Genomic DNA, 19,975 nt, shown 5'->3' on the forward strand with positions numbered 1-19,975 from the left:
ATCACAAATGACTGGAAAGGAAATGGAACTTCATTGGTTTAGTGTTGGAACCCTAAAGTGTGTGCGTGTCTCAAAAAAAAAAAAAGACATCTTTGAAGACTTTGAGGAACCCCAGCCACAAAAAGCATCCCCCAGTTTTATTTAATATTCATATGTAATATAACATTCAGGACATTTTACGATACAATTTTCATTAATAATTACAGTGCTCACATAATAGAGGGTAAAAACGGACAGAGAAAGACACAAGAAAACTTTGAGTCCCATCACTGGAGATTCTCTCAAAGGAAACAACAACCCTGAGCATCAACAAATTTCCAACCTTCTTTTTCATTAACTGTTAAATAGGCAGCCAAATGCAATGGTGGCCAATAATTAAAAAAAAATCTCTATCAAACAATGCATACAAACAAGTAATCCTGTCACATTTTGACATTTGGCTAACTGAACACCTTCCCGCAGAACTCTGACTTAGGGAACCAGACGCTGGAACATTTTTGACCACCAGTGCTCTCTTCCTGTCTTTCTCACTGTTGCTCTCTACAGTCTCCAAGGAGACCGGAACTCAGAAATGGGGAGTGGAGTGCAGTGTGTCGTCTCAAAGTTTCGCATGTACTTTCGTGCCTGCAAGACAGACAAGGAATGTCTGGTCAGATCAATGACATAAAAATATCAGCATGAAGGAATCAAAGATATAATTCTGATAGAGATGTAGTAAAAAGACTACTGTCACACTACATTGTGAATATTTACAAGCCCATTAAGCGATAGTTCACCCAAAAATAACAATTCTGTCATCATTTACCATCCAACTTTCTTCTGTGGAGCATGAAAGATAATAGTTAGAATGACATCCACAGTAACCATTCACCTTCACTGTATGGAAAAAAAGATGCAATGAAAGTGAATGGTGACTAAGACTCCCAGCCCCTAACATTCTGCCTAACATCTCCTTTTGTGTTTCACGGAAGGAAGTCATTACAGTTTTGGTGAGTAAATAATCTTGAATTTTCATTTTTGGGTGAACAATTCCTTTAATTTCCCATAATTACCTGTCAAATTGAAGTATTTTACAGTATGAGCTTATTGCACTGTAGTAAACTACAGTGCTTGTTAGGGTTGTGCACCTTTCAGAATTGAATGAAGAATGCCAGTTCAATTCAAATCCTGAATTTGGACTGAATTTGAATTGATGTAGCAAAAAGGATATAGAATTGATTTTTCAGAATATCATATTATCATATGCATTACAAATGGGGTATTTCCAGAAACATTACACTGCAAAAAATAATGCTTGGATCATGTAATTAATAAAAAAAAATAAAAAACAACAACATTGACCTCAATGCAGCTTTTATATTACAGCTACTTAGATTCTTTGTAAGTTAAACCAACAAGCACAGCAGCAAGTTGAATTAATGCCTTTGAGTTCAAATTGGCCTACACAAAATGTTTGTGGTTCAGTCCCATTTACCCTCTTCCCAGCATGCACTGGGGCATATAGTGGCATTGTTTGCCATTTGCATGGTTTTATTACACTGTTGTTTTTTTTTTTCTCTAAATTTCTTTTGAATTTTTTAAATATTGTATTTTTCTCACAAGTGCTCATGTGATGAGTAAAAACGGGATATTATTTTGGTTTAAGACAACAAGCATATCGCTCTTCATGAAATACTGTATATGTTTATAGAAATGTGCATGAGATGCTCAGAATACTGAACAGTTTAAAACCATGTAAATAAAGGAAGCAATTGTCATAGGACTAAGTTGACAGAGTTTACGAAATCTTCTTAAAGTTACTTAATTTAAATATATAATTGTGAAATATGTAATAAGTACAGTTAATAGAGAGTTTTATGTCTATAAGTTAAAAAATTTAATTCTACCTATTAGGGAATAAAAAGACATACATAATAAAATAATAGTGTGTTGAATTTCTTTAAATTGCAATTCAGTAAATTCCACTTCAACTTCCTGTGGGGCCTGACCAATTCAAATTCCAGCTCATGAATTGCAAGGGAGTTCATTCTGAAATTGTGAACTTTGTGAAACCCTGGTAGTTACGAAGTACAGTTGACTATTTAGAACCGTAGCATTTGTTTTTAATCACTAGGTATATTTAGCTTAATTTTAACATACCAAGAATAGAGCAATCTGCCTTCTACCCTCGGGTGTCATGTCCTCACCTGAAACGAGACAGGTTTAAATAGCTGACAGTGAAATGTTTGTAGCATGGCCAGCCATAGCAGTGATATGTTGGAATGTGACATATTACAGAACAAGGTCATGTTAACACTAGGGACTAATTATATGAAGCACGTACCAACACTCCAGGGGAACGGTGTCTCTCTGTCTGTCTGATAGGACTGCAGCACAGACAAGCACCAATCATCATCCACCTCATAGCCAGTGTACACAGATTCTGAGAAAGAGGAAAAACATTACTCCATTGAATATGGAGGTAGCAGAAATTACATAGGATGAACCCATATAGAAGTACTGGATATTAACTAGCTTACATCTTCATTATTTTCATCTAAGTTTCACGGTTCAGCAACTAGTATGGAGGCCTGTATTTTAATCACACAGTTCGTTTCACTTTTGTCTGGTACGCCACCTCATAGGCCGCACTGAAAAAGACTGGTTTCAGAGAACGCGTTGAATATCCCGACTTTTTAAATGACTTTTACGCTTATTTAATGCTGCTGCATTTTTTTTTTAATGTTGAAAATATGCACACAAAAATACTGATACAAGGATCTTGATACAATATTGTGAGATAAAGAATTGCAATATATCGATATATGACTGTATCAGCACAACCCTTGACACATAGTATAGAAAAAGAGTAAACTGTTTAAATTAGAAAATAAAAATAAGCCTTTATATTATCAGCTTCTAATATTGTCCAATTCTTATAATTAAGAAGAAAAAAGAAAAAGAAAAAAAAAACTAATTTTGATATTCATCCTTAGAAATTAATCAACTGTGTAAACTAACCTTCTTCTATTTGTGTCCCTGCTGAAAGCCACTGCCTGACTGTCCTGATAGCATCATCTGTCATTACCTGAGGATACCTGTGAGACAGAGACAAACAGAGATGAAACCAACTAGAGGAACGTGTAAACTTATTGGCCAGTCTGTGTGATATCAAGTCAGACCTGTACTGGAGTAGTTTGAGTAACAGGTCATTCCCTCTGTTGGACATGATGTCTTCTGGACCCCTGTGTCAAAATGCAATGAAATCAAAACTATTCATGTTTTTGATTCCACAAGCATGAATGTGCTTATTTGCATCTTGGATAACTCACGTGGTTGTGATGATTTCGTCTTTGGTTCTTCTGATCAATAACACTGGTCCCTGGTATCTGAAATGAGAGCCAATGTCTTTAGGTGGTGCTGGTGCTGAAGTTAACAAGGTGATGTTTTTTGACAGTTTTGAAAGTAGACAGTCGACAATGGTGAGAGTGGGATCAGGAAATGACCAAAGCCTAACTCTGGTCATCCACACATAAGCATTATTAACATATGTATATGATGTTTGATGTTGTAAGTGTATATATTAGAGAAATACAAGTATCAGTATGACCAATATATTGTACAGATATTCACATTTTTCTACTTGGTTATCTGTTCTTTAATATCAGGTCTATCGATAGAGACCTACCAAATGGTGCCCAAAAACATCATTACAAACAGTGTTCACAGGTAAAGTAACTTGCTTATTGACATACTGTTAACATAAATTACTCCAGAATCTATTTGTTTAAAGCTGAAGTGTGTAATTTCTGCACCACTAGTGCCACCGAACGAATTTGTAAAAATAAACATTTGTTTCGAAATACGCCCTCCGTCTGCGGTTGACGTCCAGCCCCCAACTCACGCCATTGGTTGAGTCCATGTTATTGTGAGGGTATGGATGGGTCATTCAAAACAAACAGAGGGATTTTCCTAGCACCACAGAGACACAGGGCCTCATTCACTAAACTTCAGTAAATATTGAGTAAATTGGGAGTGATTTATACGTAAAATGGCCTTCCCGAAAAATCCCCTCCAGATTCACAAACACTGTGTACATATCAGATTTGTGTGCATGTTAGTGAATTTCAAACATTCATATAAGGGGGCGTGTGCATGTTCATTCACAATTATCATAATCCACGCCCATGAAAATGGCATACAAGGAAGGCACCAGACTTGCTAGTAAATGCCTTTAACATCTATGTTGTTTGATTGAAACGTGTAAACTAATAAAGTTAATTAAATTATTAGTTCATTTTTTCATTTCACTTCTATCAAAATAGTCATGGCAGTTTGCCTGAAAGAACACAAAACGTTTGGATGTCTTACACATGAATTACACATTGTCGGGACCAGATGTAAATTCTATTTGTACCAACTAACATTTTGAAAATATGAAAACTTTCATGAATCCGGGAATTTACATTAGAACAGATTTACAAAGGATTTACACCAAAAAAATCGTTCTGCTCATGTTTCATGAATGAGACCCGAAGTGTTTCATGAAAATTAACATACAAATGGCTTATAGTTGTCTCTGTATATTAAGCTCTATTGGTAGATTTTAGAACTGACACAAGGGAAAGTTAACACTTCTGTTAATCAGCCAAGCGAACACGGTTATCAGCTGATATGATAAATCGCAAAATGGCCAAATATTGGCTGATTAATCGGCCAAGGCTGATACTGATACTAAAATTAGTGATAGACCGAGATATTGGCCAGGGCTGCGTTTCCCAAAAGCAATGTAAGCGTAAGTATAGTGTAGAAACCATTGCCGCCAATGGTCTCTACGATCAACTTAAGCTTGCGATGCTTTTGGGAAACGCAGCCCTGGCCAATATCTCGGTCTATCACTAATTTTAGTTAATAAAATATTCATAATGCAAACGTTTTTTTATTTTTGTAGTCTAATTATTAAGTTATTGTGTCAAAAAGCTCTGTATTGTTTATCAGACAAACAAATCTGTATCAATTCTGGTACATATGTGTACTATTTGTGTGAGGATGACTAACTTGCAAAGCTGTTCTGCATTGTTCAGGTTCATGTATTGCCTCACTGTGTGGGTCACCAAGGGTCCTGCAGGAATGGAAAAAGAAGAACATGCATTCATGAATTTGGGTCTCATCACACTTAACAGTGAGTCTGGAGAGCAGATGAAGAGTACAACACTTACTCCAGCTTTCTGGCATGACCTTCAGAGCAAGGGGTAAAAGGTCATCAAATGAGGCATCAAGAACCAGAGCTCGGATCTCTGGGTATGACATCACGGCCCAACTGGCTAAAACAGAGAGAGATATTAATGTGGGACTGAACATACAGAAAGATACAACTGCTTATGGGAACAGTGAAAACAAATGAGTCATTGTATGTTGTGGTGGTTGGTTCTAAGTTTCTTGTTGTAGATGTGATTGCTTGATTGCATTTGTGTGGTGTGTGATTGTTTACCTGTAAAGCCCCCTATTGACCAGGCATACACAATAATGTCACTAAACTGGAAACCCAGTTTGTGCACAGCGAACTGAATGACAACGTCCATTGCATTGGCCTCGTTTTGAGGAAATGGAACTCCCTGAAAGAGCAGAAAAGAAAAATACACTATTATTATTACAGTTCTAGAGTCAGGATATCCTCAAAGTACATAAACATCTTGTCCACCACATACGTGTCACCAATTTTACATTTCAGATAAAACACCCAAACTAAACAGACAGACAAAACCTGAGTTGTGTGGTGTTACAACAAGGTCAGAGTGCGAAGAACAGAAAGCACAGTGTGATATTAACTTACTGTACTGCCGCCAAACCCTGGGTGATTCCAGCCTAACACAGAGTATCCACCTGTAAGCAGACACAGTTTCAAATGCATCTATCACAAGACTGCATAAAATATAACACACATTGAGACACATATTTACCCAGATTTTTTTTCTTTTGCAACATAACTAGCATAAGCTAATAGAGATGTGATAGAATACACAAGTGGTAAATTAAGAATTCCATGCTTCCATACTATTAGTCGAGTGGTATAGTTGTTGTTGACAGCTTGCGATTACCATGTGCTTTCACTGAATGTAAAAGAGCTGCTTAGACATCAATCTACTTTTGTGTTCTTTGAGACAGAAGTCACATGAATTCCAAGTGCCACGATGGGGAGTTTTGTGTGAACTATCAGTTCAAAGGAAATTATCCACGCAAGATGCAAATTTATTAATTTGACCAAATCACAGGGGTGATTTTTTTTTTTTATACCTACAATACAAGTTAATTATCAAAGAAACAAATTATTACTATTAATTATTATATTATTTTTGGAAGCACTCAAAGTCCTCTTTGAATGTGCATGATGCTTCTGCATTTACCTTCCAGTGGTGTGTTCATGCAGCCGACCTCATAGAATCCTGCGTTTCCCTCACAGCAGATCACCTATGATTAAGAAACATTCAGTGTTACATTAGCATTGGAAAGTGCAGATCCAGATTAAATATGTCACTTTACAAGTAAATATACATTTTATAAGTTGGCTGATTTCACCGAAAAGTGTAAACATTGCGGCTCAGCATTCCTCTTTTTTATTTACGAGACCCATCCAGCCAGACACAACAATATTTACTCAACCAATGGCATGAGTTTGGGGCGGGACTGTCTGTTAGTTCGACCAATGGCAGATGAAGGGTATAATCATGTTTAAAAATAATGTTTATTTCTGCAATTCTGTTTGGTGGTGCAGAAATTGCACTCTTAAGCTTTCACTACACTGCTGTGCTGTCCTGAACTTCCTCTCCTACTGTCATTACACACTTTATGTGACTGATTTCATCTGCTCTTTTAGTGGCACACTCTCTCAACCTCCCATTCTCCCCTCCATTCTTCTCAGTTTTCTGAATCTTACCAGAGTTTTGCCAGCTGTTCCTCCCACTCTCCTCCGGTCCACAAACATGGTGTCGATCTCATTCCCATCACAAGCCACCAGTTTGTTCCGCCGACCTTCATACTGAGCATAACAGCGCAATATAAACAGACACATTGTGTTGTAAAATTCAAAAGTGAGAAACTGTGTACGTTTTCCACTTTAGAATCCTGGCTATACACTTGTGCATAACTTTCTTGGAGCATGGGTCTGTAGTCATCTAAGTAGTTAGCAGTTACTAATTACCAGGAAACGGTCCCCGAGGAAAGTGGCTTGATAAACAAACTAAATTATGTCGTAATGAAAATTAAAAAATGCTTAAATGTTTGTGTGAGAGTTAGCATTTTTTTTTCCTCCCCAATTTGGAATGCCCAATTCCCAATGCACTCTAAGTCCTCATGGTGGCATAGCGACTTGCCTCAATCCGGGTGGCGGAGGACGAATCTCAGTTGCCTCCGCGTCTGAGACCATCAACCCACGCACCTTATCACGTGGCTTGTTGAGCGCGTTACCGCGGAGACATAGTGCGTGTGGAGGCTTCACACTATTCTCCGCAGTACCCACACACAACTCACCACACGCCCCACCGAGAGCGAACCACATCATAGCGACCATGAGGAGGTTACCCCATGTGACTCTACCCTCCCTAGCAACTGTGCCAATTTGGTTGCTTAGGAGACCTGGCTGGAGTCAGAGAGTTAGTTTTAGGTTTAGGTGATTGAAATTATTATTAGCTCAGTCTAAAAACAATAGAAGTCAATGGAAAGTCTCCACAAGGTGTGTGTGTTACCTCTTCTACAAGTCTGGCTTGGCCTTGCTGTAACATGGGCCTCATGGCCTTCTGCAGCAGACCGACCGAGCCCGGGTAGAGTATTCTCCGGCCGAACGAGTGCGCTATCAGATAACTACACAAAACATATATGAAAGACCATTAAAAGACATGATATAGTGATGTGTTTGTTTGTGAACCTATATGTGGTATAATACTGGACTATATGTATATTTATATGTATATAGGGGTATTAGTATTTCCCAAACTGGGTGCTGCGGTGCTGCCAGAACTTGCTAGAGGTGCCGCAAAATCTCTGCTCAGTTTAATGTTTTAAACTGTTAAAAGTACCGGCAGTACCGAGCACTGACTCAATTCCGTACCCACGAGCCTGTTTGACTCCAGCTGGCTGCTTTCAAATGCTCACATGCATATGTTAGTCTTGTATGCTCTTTAGAGTGCTCATGTCTTGTGGTGATCGCAGCTGCGCACATGAACATTTAAATGTGCTTCTTAGTCAAAATGCCCCTCTTGATGTGATATGAATGTAAACACAGCCGCTAATGTATTACGAGAGTGTAAAACAGACAGGACAAAAATCTGCGCCGTCATGACGCAGTATTTATGTAAGCAGAGCTGTTAATATACTATGTGATGGAGACAGGACTAAATCTCAAAATATCTGATCTGTGTGATGTGTAAATGCAGCTAATAGACCTGCTGCAGCTCTTATAAGCCTATCATTAATATTATTCAAACAACAATATTGACAAGAAAAAGAGAAAAACACTCACCTTCCTTGGCTAAATAACTTCAGTAGCTTTAAGCCCAATACATTTCAATGGAAGGTCTGCTTGTTGTATAGCCTTATTACCTAAACCTTTGTGTGTGCTACCTTAAGATGTGGCATGGTACTGTATGTGTGTGCAAATGTGTTCTGTGGAATGGTTAGTGTGTTTGTAAGTATAACCTTAAAAGCACATTTTCCTTTGTAAATGTGCTATCTTAGGAGTGTTACCTTAAGATGTGACATGGGAGTGTGCGAACTGAACTCAGTACATTGTCTGCTGCTCCTCTGAGTTTCGGCTCTGGCCTTAGCAGGGACACACCACCTTTAGACAACTTACTGGGGACAGAAAAGGTGCAGAAACATTAGACACATGCAATGACCTATGAGTTACCCAATGACACCCAATTAAACACCCCATGAAATAACAAATGGGAGCTTTGTGGCTTTAGTCCGTGTCTATTGGCTTAGAGACCATCTATACACTAGTGTATTCCTAAACGTTGACAAAAAAACATATAGCAGATATAAACATTAATATTTAGAGTCCTACACCCAGTCTACACCTGACGTGAGCAGCATGTATCGTCAAAAGAAAATAGATCCCATAATAATCGACAAAGCTTTTTACACTGGAAGCATCCGTAGCGGCTTGTGGCGCCGACAGTAAACGGATGTCCATTCTATTGCTGACGCACTGCTGAGCTACTCCAGCCACTTTATAATCCTGTCCGTCTAAAATAATATGATTTTACTTACCAAATATCACGTTTGAATCTTTTTGCCATTCATTTAATTTGTTACACAATTAAATAATTATTGATTGCTACATTTAAGTCAGCTCTTGATGTTTCTGGTCTCTGGTCTAATTATTTAAATAATATTTTGTGTCAAACCATATTTTTATGCAAAAGCATTACAATAATAACTATAATAACTAAATGTTTATACCAGTGGATTTCTGTTGAAAATAAAGGTTATTTTCCCTGTTTAACCCTTGCTGAAGTCTACTCGAGCTCAAAGCTGATTGGTCCGTGCTTTCTGCATGTCAATTAAGGCCAAAGTACACTTGCCGTGTCCATGTTGCTGATCGCTCCGCGCACAGTATGCGTGACGTAAATTTCGTCATAATCCAGTCTGCGTGGCTTGACCGCGTGCCGGCCAGATTTTCTCGACTCGTGGACGCAATCATTGTCTCTGCGCATCGTTGGCGCATGCACCGGCCATTGACTCCACTAAAAGAGTATCACAAAGAAGTTGTAGTGGGCATGCGTCAAACAAGTTCGTATTCGCTCGCGGTCAGATGAGTATGCTCACAAAGGCAACACGGTTGACCGGGCACGAGCCGATCCGGAACACGCAAAAACGAAGTATATATCAAATTTTCTCTAGAATGAGAATATCAAGTAGCAAAATCACGGTTCATGACTGTGATGTACATGAAAACCTACTGGATATTAAAAAAAACAAACAATAAAAAAACAGGATGAGCCCTTTGATATGTCCCGCCCCAACTTCCTGTTTCAATAGGAAATACATCAACACAGGAAAGAAAACTGCGCTTGTCAAGCCCTTTTACAGGATCTTCAAAGCAAACTCGTCTGAAACAGGGAGAGTGAGAGAAAGAGAGAGAGACAGGATTTACTTACGGACTACTAATTTCTTTCCAGCTGAAATCTGCAGGCCAGTGTTTGAAGTCAAAGTCAAAGCATGCCAGTTTCTTCTGCAGGAGACACATCAGGAAAACATCCATTTAATGGGCCCATCATGTTCTAAGCAAGGCTCTATGGGAATGTTTCTATGGCACTTCTACTGTCTCACCTTGTTGCTAGGCGTGAGGTTCTTCCTGGTCTCCTCCAGTATGGTGATGAACTGAAGGTACTCTGGGTTTCTCCAGCGCCCCCACCCTAACAACAGCAAAATGGTAAAAAAGTTTAAACGTTGTGAACACTTTTTCACTTACATGAATCAAACAAACACTGATGAGTTTTTATAGTAAATTTACAACGAAAGTAAAATGTAATATTGTGTCACCTCTCAAACAAGCCACTCCCAGCAGACAAATCAGCACTGTACCAAGATACTGACTGAGAGGAACAAGCTTACTGGTGCAGATGTACCCTAGAGGAAAAAAAACATTAATTCATATTAATAAGATCAGTTCAATAGCCCACAACTGCAATATTAATGCCTGATATTAAATTTACCCAAGCACACACAATTTAGAATACATCATAAATTTATAGCAATACATTAAAAGTCAATAACAAACTGAACTACTCTGCAAATATAATCTGTAATATAATTTATGTAATCCATCTTTAGCATTTAATTTCAACAATACTATAATATCTTCTTCTTTCAGCTGCTCCCGTTAGGGGTCGCCACAGTGGGCCATCCGTGATCCGCATATTTGACTTGGCACAGGTTTTACAGCGGATGCCCTTCCTGACGCAACTCCCAGTGGCTGGGGGACTCTCACTCACACCTCCAGGGCAATTTAGAGTCTCCAATTCACTTAACCTGCATGTTTTTGGACTTGTGGGGGAAACCGGAGCACCCGGAGGAAACCCACGCAAACACGGGTAGAACATGCAAACTCCACATAGAAAGGCCCTGTTGAGCCAGGACTCGACCCCGGGAACTTCTTGCTGTTCAACAATATTATAATATAATACTATAATACAAAATAATATGATATTATATTTTTAACAGTATTGCCTAGTTATTGCTGGTCATGTAATTACATGATCATTACAAATGTATAATGCCATCAACAACATTTTTTATGGCGCACACTCCCTTGTGCAAGGTAAAAAATTTATTAAAAAAAAACAACAAACACAAGAACAGGACAATGCACGCTGACCACAAAATAGTCCATTAACAAAATGATTCAACTATAATAACCCGCCAACAGATTTGATGTCCCATTTAGTAAAACCACAATATCTTAACTAAAATGCCATTAACAAACAGGAATATACCACAATGAGTACCTGAAAAATAACACACAAGAATATCCTCGATTCAGCTGTTTAAATACTGAAAGTTACTAAGATTAGCCTATATCTTATTCAGCACTTAAAATCCAGGAAAAAATACGCAAGAGCATACCTCGGTCAGCATGTAAAACAGAGCTACTGTAGAAGCAAAGAGCTCACCGAGTACTTTCTCAACAGCACATCTCATTCAGAACCCGATCATCGGTATTCCTCAGGAACATCAGACCATCTGAACATCGCTGATACTTCTTATGAGCCAGGCTAAAAATACTCACAGCACTGCTGTGAGAGCATTAGCCCATGAATCACTGGATATGATTACACCTGTTTACCATAACAATAACACTGAGCCAATCAACACATGCTCATAGCTGCATGTAGCTGTGTAAATATGTATGACTAAATGCAGTATTAGTTCCCTTGCCTTTTAATGTATTTGCAATACAATCAGTTTAATGCTTGTTCAAGGCAAGACAAGTCCCTACCTCTCTCTGATGATCACATGTGCACATACAATCTTGACAAAATTTCATATTTTGATTATCCAGAAGTAAAATGTCTTACTGGAAGTGTCCTGCATCAGAGACTATTCAGCAGAGATGGGTCACATCTATTTAAATGAATGAGAAAAATTGGTATGGCCAACGGATGTAGAAAAGGAAGCCCCGCCTTACAGGTAAAAGAGCCAATCACCTTTTAGATCCAGACATCGCCTGTCAGACAACTCAAGAACGCGCATGCACAACTAGACAAGCCGGGAATGTTTTTTTTTTTTTTTTTTGCCGTGATCTGAGGTAAAGAAGCACACTTTATGAAACCAGTGTTGTCAGATTTTACTGCCGATTTGAAATATGGTCATCGATCGTAATCTTGACCAACCGTTTTGGAGATTTCTGTCTTTCCCCATTCAAGTAGATAGTAGCTGCACTTGTATGCCGCTTGTTTACATTACAAATAGCTGCACGAGAGCTTTCCAAAGATGGCCGCCGAGTGGACTGACTTGCCTTGAAAGGGACTTTGACAGCATTTTCTCCCATAAAAATAGCTATAGTGTATGACTCCATGTGTTTGTGTATTTTACCTTTTCTGTAGAGATAGCCGAGGAGCAGTGGGGAACTGTAGTACGACAGAGACCACAGCACAGAGGCCTGAAGGACAACAATAAGGGCCTGCGATTACACTGACTGTACGTTACAAAACAATCCTGTCAATAATGTGAAAACTAGTCTGCATTAAAGGGATAGTTCACCCAAAAATGGCAATAATGTCTGACTAAATATGAGGGATATTTCACCCTGTCATCATTTACTCACCATCATGCCATTCTATAAGACTTTCTTTCTTATATGGAACACAAAGCAGGTGTCAGGAATAATGACAGCCTCAGTCACCATTCACTTTCATAGCAACTTCTTTCCCAACAATAAAAGTGAATGGTGACTGATGACTGATGCTGTCATGATTCTGCCAAACATTTCCTTTTGTGTTGCCTGGAATAATGTCATACAAGTTTGGAACAACACGAGGTTGAGTAAATGATAACAGGATGAACGATCTCTTTCATATTTAGTGTGATCACTTGGTCACTAACTGCAGGGACAAGCATATCCATAAAAGAGAAGCGAGCATCCATAAGCTACTAGGTCTGTGTCAATGAAACATTACAGTGATCACATACCCAACCGAGGATGCTGTCTGTGTGCCTCTCCAAACCTCTGGGCTGATAATTCCAACCCTGCACAAAAGTAAGACATGTAAATTATTGTATTAGTCATTCAATCATTACTGCAACACATCAAGAATGATCCACAACAATGTTGCATATCTGTCAACAGAATCGCAACGGAAGCAAAATCAAACGTGAATAAAACATCAATCTGGGAACAGTGCTACTTCCTCTCTTGCCTTTAATGACGGATAGTTAAACTCACCTGTCATTTGACCATTACTGAGGCAGCGAGCAGCACACTGTCAATGGATGTGTCTGTCTACCATGACAGTGTTTTGGGGCTTCAAATGCGCGTTCTGAATGTCCGAATCTAATCGAAGCCTATGATGCCCAAAAATGTTGTCTAGGTAGCAGTGGCGATTTTAGGGGGTGGCCTGTGGTGGCCTGGGCCACCCCTGAAATCTCATTGGCCACCCCAGAACTGATTGGTAGTTCGTCATGTTCATCAACACAAGAACGAAGAACCAATAGAAACACCTCTCAATCAAAGATGACATCTCAGGTCATTTGTTGATTTAGAGCCACACTGACCCAGGGTCAGTTTTATATTTCTGACCATTGTAATAGTGGTGGGACTGAAGCTGTGTGAGCTGATCTTTGATCAGTGGGGGGAGGGGCAGGCCGTGGGTGGCCAGGCAGCGGGCGCCAGGTCTGGAGTATAATGGTCGGTCAGAAGCACGAAGCTGACACGAGCTAGCGTCTACCTCCAACATCCAATGAGTTGATGACGTCGATTTATGGTCAAAAAGAAAGCTGTTATTTGAGAGGTATGTTCATCTAATCTATCGTTTAATTTATCCCAATTTCCATGTGAATGTGAAAATATTTTTTCATTGTTACAGTAGCTAGGTTAAAGAGTAAGCTAGACCATACACCACATTCAGCATGTTATCTTTATATTGACATGAAATATGAAATGCCATGTTTTCTGATTTAATGACGGAGGTGTGTAAAGCGTTTTACAGATGTATATGTTCAATAGCTAAAGTTATATATATATATATGGCCAACCTGTGTGTGAAATGGAAGGGTTTGTGCTGTGACTGTACTTTAAATCTTTACATGAGTTATTTATGAGCTCTTTATGTGTATTATTGGTCAGTCAGACCAATAAAATCTTCAAAGTTTTTATACCTTATTTGACATTTTAAATATGCAGAGGCAGGGCAAATTGCACTTAAATGCCGCAAATGATTTGACTAACTATTTTATCTGGTAATATTCAAAGTAATTGAAACTATCAGAACATGTGGGAAATAAACCTGAGTAGACACTGTAAATAGAGTTTTGTTTTTTACTGTATTCAGAGTTCAATCTGCAATTTTGGGGTTTCCAGACAGACACCTATAAGCCCTCGTAGCCAATTTCACACACTGATTTGTACCCAATTTAACAATATTTCTGCTGGACAGTGCAGTTATAGCTAATAAATGAATGAATAATTGATTGAATGATTGGCTGAATTGCGCCTCAATCAGTTATCACCTGTACTTGTATCTTTATATGATTATACACTATACCTGATGTTATACGCAGATTAATTCTCTACAATGAGAATAGCTCTTAAAAATGTGTAACTGACTTTTCCTAAACAATTACTAATTTAAAAATGGATGTTATGTTAAAATAACCAGAGATTCCCAGAAACTGTAATAGGTTGAAACAGAACAGGAATAGAAAATTGTCAAATGTCAAAACAACAGTCTGATATTGAATACAAACATTTCAGTGAATGCTAACATGAGTTTAAGAATTCATTTATTCTACGTGTAGATGCTGAAGCAAAGCAATGCGATATTTACACATTTTGATCATGTGCCATTCATAAAGGTTCTCCCGGTATCGCCACACCACACTAGGTCTGTGCCTCATCTTAGCCACCCCAGTAAACATGTCCTGGATACGCCACTGCTAGGTAGACAGCTTACAAAGTTTTGAGACTCCGCCAATAACACAACGATGCACTTCCGCACGTTCGTGCAAGAATGATCTTGCCGTCATTTTAAAGGATAAGGCTCTGGGTGAAGGAAAAGGAAGAGTGCATACCCTCCGTGCCGCTCTGGTCTGGTCCGGTGAGCGGTGGATCCGCTGCAGATTGGGCCCGAAAAGGCACCGGAGCCACATCCAGACGGCCATTCTCACCTCGGTCAGGAACTACGGCGGCCTGAGAGGTTCTTCTTCTTCTTTTGGCGTATTCCGCACCTTAGGCACATACCGCCACCAACTGTTTTTTTTTTTTTTTTTTTTTGCAACCAACATTGGTGATCTTTCTACCTTTCTTCTTATGTTTGTTTTGTGTTCCAAAAATGGTGGGCTCATTCTGCTGCGTGTTCAGCTCCCATGCCTAAATCTCACCATGTGAGTTCCCTCTATATCAGTGTGTAAGTAGATTTACGTTAATAACATATAAAGGTCCTCTTATCTTCCCTATCAAATACGGTTGTCTAAACCTGTGTCTATCAAGAAAGTCATAATTACCGCAATAAATTATACTTGTATCTTTTGTATTACCTTTTAAATTCTCAATCATATTCTTTCTATATAATATTTTCTACATTTCAATATTACGTGTTCTACTGTTTCCATTTCCCCACAAAAATCACATCTGCCTGTATTTTGTTTAGTGTTTACCCATTAAATGTAATGATGTATTAAGCCCTGTATGTCCAAATTGCAATCTAGATAGAATCACCTCCTCTTTGCTATATCGCCTCTTTAACTGATGTATGTATCCTATAATAAAATCTTCCTGTACTGCATAAATCCCATTTCATCTGCCACTCTTTTTGAATACTTGATTTAATTATTGATTTAATTTCTCCTCTGTCTAATGGAACCTCAATGTCGATAATGTTTCTCCTTAATGCCTTTTTTGCCATCAGATCTGCCATTTCATTTCCGTAAACTCCTGTGTGTGCCGGTACCCAACAAACTTTTTACATCTATTTTCATGTTTTCTAGTGAAGTTATCATATACATATCATTTAATATATCTTCTCTAGTAGATTGATGTGATACTAGACTATTAAGTGCTGACATGGAATCTGAACAGATGATTACTTTATCTGGTCTTGCATCTTCAATTCACTGGAGTGCAAACAAAAGTGCAACTAATTCTACTGTATATACTGCTAATCTGTTCGATAGTCTCTTGAAGATGTATAACTTGAATTCTGGAATAAAAATACATATACTGTATCAGATTTTGTAGTATCTGGTGCTTTTGATCCATCAGTGTATATCTGTAAATACGAGAATTAATTAACTTTAATATATTTCTCTCTCTCTCTCTCTCTATATATATATATTACTGTTGTTTTCATACACTTCTTTATTCTCTCCTAGGTTAACATCTTCCTTTGTCATAGGAAATAACCACAGTGGGATTGCTCATATTATAACTGACGGTCCTAATTCTACTCGTGATAAGTCATATATAACTACTTCATTGTTGACTGCCCACCCAAAACCTCTTCCCTGATTCCTCTGATATTCCCAATAATCTTCCAGTACTTTCATAGTTTGATGTTCTTGCTTACTGCTCTTAAGTCTACTCCAATATGCTAAAGATAGTTTGCTTCTTCTTAAGTCTAATGGGAGTTCTTTTGTTGCTTCCAGTAAAGTATTATTTGGGGTATGACGAAGTGCCCCAGTACATAATCTCAAGGCCTTAGTCTGTATTTTATCCAGTTTACTGAGGTTTGATTTTGCCGCTGATCTATATATTGGACATCCATAATCAATAATGGGTCTTAACATACCTCTGTATATACTCATCATTGATTTTTGATCCACAACCTGAAATTTATAACTTTCTTACCTTTTCTCTATCATATTTATATGTGTTCTCCATATATAATTGTTATCAAACCATAATTTCAGATACTTAAAAACTGACACTCTCTCTAGTGAATGCCCATACAGATAAAGTTTATTATTTTCAGGGATAGATTTCCTTGAAAAGTACATACAACATGATTTACTAACTGATAACTTTAGTAAATCCTCATGTTATTGACCACCTTTCCACCACTAGTATTGCTCTTTTCCATAAAGTGCTGTCATCAGCATATACTGTAAAACAGCTCCAATTCCTAATTCTGTTTCATAAAAAATGTAATTTATCATACTGTTAAATACTATTGGACTAATCACACTTCCCTGTGGTACTCCACACTCTATATTATATGTTTCTGACACTGCGTGACCCACCTTTACCCTGAATGATCTATTAGTTAAAAACTGCTGTATCCAGTTATACATCCTCCCATGTATCCCCATTTTCTGTAGTTTGATTAATAATCCTTCTTTCCACACTGTGTCATGTGCCGTTTCAACTTCAAAATACACTGTTACTACATTTTCCTTTAGGATAAATGCTTTTTCTATTTCACTACTAAATTCCGTTAGTGCATCCAGTGTTGACCTTCCTTTCCTAAAGCCACACTGATATTGTCTAATCTTTCTATTATATTCTAGATAAAATGATATTCTATATACAGTCATTTTTCCATCAACTTACACAAACTGGATGTTAGGGCTATCGGTCTGTATCTATTGGGGCTTTGCAAATGGAAGCACAAGTGCCCTTTTCCAGTTTGTTGGTATTTTACCTTTTTTCCATATTCTATTAAATAGCTTTAGTATACTTTTAAGTGTTTCTGTTAGCATATGTTTGAACATGATATAGCATGGTCTTCTCATGGTGCTGTATTTTTGCATCCATTAATTGCCAGGTTTAGTTCATCCAAACTAAAATCAACATCTAATGTATCCTCTGATGGTTTCCTTGATATATTAACATCTGGATAGCTTTTTAATATTTCTTCTCTTTTATTACTATTTTCACTGTCCTTATTCAGTGTGTATACTTCAGCAAACTTCTTTCCAATTAAATTAGCTTTGTCCTAATCATATGCATATACAGATCCATTTTCTGTCATTACTGGTATAGGTGTACTTTCCTTTACCACCCATTCTCTTTAGCATGTTCCATACTTTGTTTATACTGGTCTCTTTCCCAATGGTTGAACAAAATTTTCTCCAATATTCTCTTTTATTTGTTTTAATTGTTCTGCGACAACTTGCTTTTAATTTCTGATATTCCAATAAAATGTCTAAACTAAGATTTTTCCTTAGTGTTTTAAATGCATGATTTCTCACTCGGATTGCCTTAGTACACTCTTCAGACCACCATGGTACTATTTTCCTTTTTCTTTTGCCTGTGCTTCTGTGGATGCTATTTTCAGCAGCATTATATATACACTACCGGTCAAACGTTTTGAAACACTTGACTGAAATGTTTCTCACGATCTTAAAAATCTTTTGATCTGAAGGTGTATGCTTAAATGTTTGAAATTAGTTTTGTAGACAAAAATATAATTGTGCCACCATATTAATTTATTTCATTATAAAACTAAAATGTAATAAACAAATTAATTAAAAAAAAACATTTTTGAAATTGATGACTTGGACCAAATAATATAGAAAAGCAGCCAATAAGTGCCCAACATAGATGGGAATTCCTTCAGTACTGTTTAAAAAGCATCCCAGGGTGATACCTCAAGAAGTTGGTTGAGAAAATGTCAAGATTACATTTCTGCAAATTCTAGGCAAAGGGTGACTACTTTGAAGATGCTAAAATATAACACAGTTTTGATTTATTTTGGATTTTGTTTAGTCACAACATAATTCCCATAGTTCCATTTATGTTATTCCATAGTTTTGATGACTTTATTATTATTCTAAAATGTAAAAAAAAATTAATAATAATAAAGAATGAGTAAGTGTTTCAAAACATTTGACTGGTAGTGTACATGCTACTGTACTTTCAGCCTGTTCATCTATAGATTCATTTTCATTTATATTACTATTTGTTATACATAATGATTTAAATAACTCTTTATTAAAGCACAATTTTCCCTCATATATTTGCTTAAATTGTAATACCCTTACATCTATTGTACAACACACAAGTAAGTGATCACTACCCATGGGATTTACTAGTGTACTCCATTCACTTCTGTTTGCTAGGGAGGCAGACACTAGTGTTAGATCTAGACTTGACATCGTACCTGTCGTTATATTTATTCTTGTGCCAGTTCCATCATTCAGACATACTAATGTTCGATGTTCCATAAAGTCCTCAACTACTTCCCCATTTGTGTCAGTTTATACTACCCCATAGTGTGTTGTGTGCATTAAAATCCCAACACCATATTTCCAGCCCTTTAGATTTATTGATTTTCTCAAAATAATTCATTGACAAAGACTTACATGGATTATATAGGTTGAATACCATAATATGTCCTTCTTCCCTATACATCTCCACAGCAACACACTCTATTTCCTTAGATACTCTTTCTTCTCTATAAGTCAAATTATTTCTGATAAATGTAATCACTCCTCCTCTTCCTTGACTTCTATCCTTTCTGACAGTACTATATTAATTAATTATGAAATCATATTGTGGTTGCAACCATGTTTCTTGCAGAAATATTATATTTGATTTACTAATTACATAATTAATGTGCTTTTTAAGTTCTTGTCCATTTGCAGAGATACTTCTAATGGTCCACTGTAAGATGTTTAGCACCATTATACTAATTAGACATCTGAGATGCTTCCTCATTAGCAGAATGCATCAGTAGGTTATAAATGCTTTCTTCTGACACATCCTTAATAATCAGAAATCCAGCCGCTGTTTCAACTATGGTCTTTACTCTATCTGATCATCTCTTCTGATTAGCAGTAA

The 19,975-nt window shown here is 37.5% G+C and overlaps 1 protein-coding gene across 1 annotated transcript; it reads right to left on the reverse strand.

Moving 5' to 3' along the window:
• Positions 1-91: 91 nt before the first annotated feature.
• On the reverse strand, positions 92-15,397 carry LOC127452605 (phosphatidylserine lipase ABHD16A-like). Its single transcript, XM_051718203.1, has 20 exons — positions 15,268-15,397; positions 13,171-13,227; positions 12,574-12,640; positions 10,522-10,608; positions 10,309-10,394; positions 10,137-10,210; positions 8,719-8,826; positions 7,722-7,836; positions 6,914-7,015; positions 6,384-6,447; positions 5,813-5,862; positions 5,471-5,594; positions 5,199-5,303; positions 5,038-5,101; positions 3,312-3,368; positions 3,162-3,224; positions 3,001-3,077; positions 2,324-2,422; positions 2,140-2,186; positions 92-624 (listed from the first exon to the last, which is right to left on the reverse strand). Exons 1-20 carry the CDS (start codon positions 15,355-15,357, stop codon positions 541-543), a joined length of 1,620 nt encoding a protein of 539 aa, XP_051574163.1. The 5' UTR covers positions 15,358-15,397; the 3' UTR covers positions 92-540.
• Positions 15,398-19,975: the final 4,578 nt, after the last annotated feature.

Source organism: Myxocyprinus asiaticus, chromosome 15 (assembly GCF_019703515.2).
Source record: "Myxocyprinus asiaticus isolate MX2 ecotype Aquarium Trade chromosome 15, UBuf_Myxa_2, whole genome shotgun sequence".
NCBI lineage: Eukaryota > Metazoa > Chordata > Actinopteri > Cypriniformes > Catostomidae > Myxocyprinus > Myxocyprinus asiaticus.

What these genes read in the sequence shown, in the direction of transcription:
- LOC127452605 (XM_051718203.1), bottom strand. Translation starts at nt 15,357, where the DNA reads ATGGCCGTCTGGATGTGGCTCCGGTGCCTTTTCGGGCCCAATCTGCAG. An exon ending in AATGCAGAACAGCTTTGCAA is followed by an intron (nt 3,369 to 5,037) that starts GTTAGTCATCCT and finishes CTCTCATTTCAG; the next exon opens with ATACCAGGGACCAGTGTTAT. An exon ending in ACCGTTCCCCTGGAGTGTTG is followed by an intron (nt 2,187 to 2,323) that starts GTACGTGCTTCA and finishes GTCTCGTTTCAG; the next exon opens with GTGAGGACATGACACCCGAG.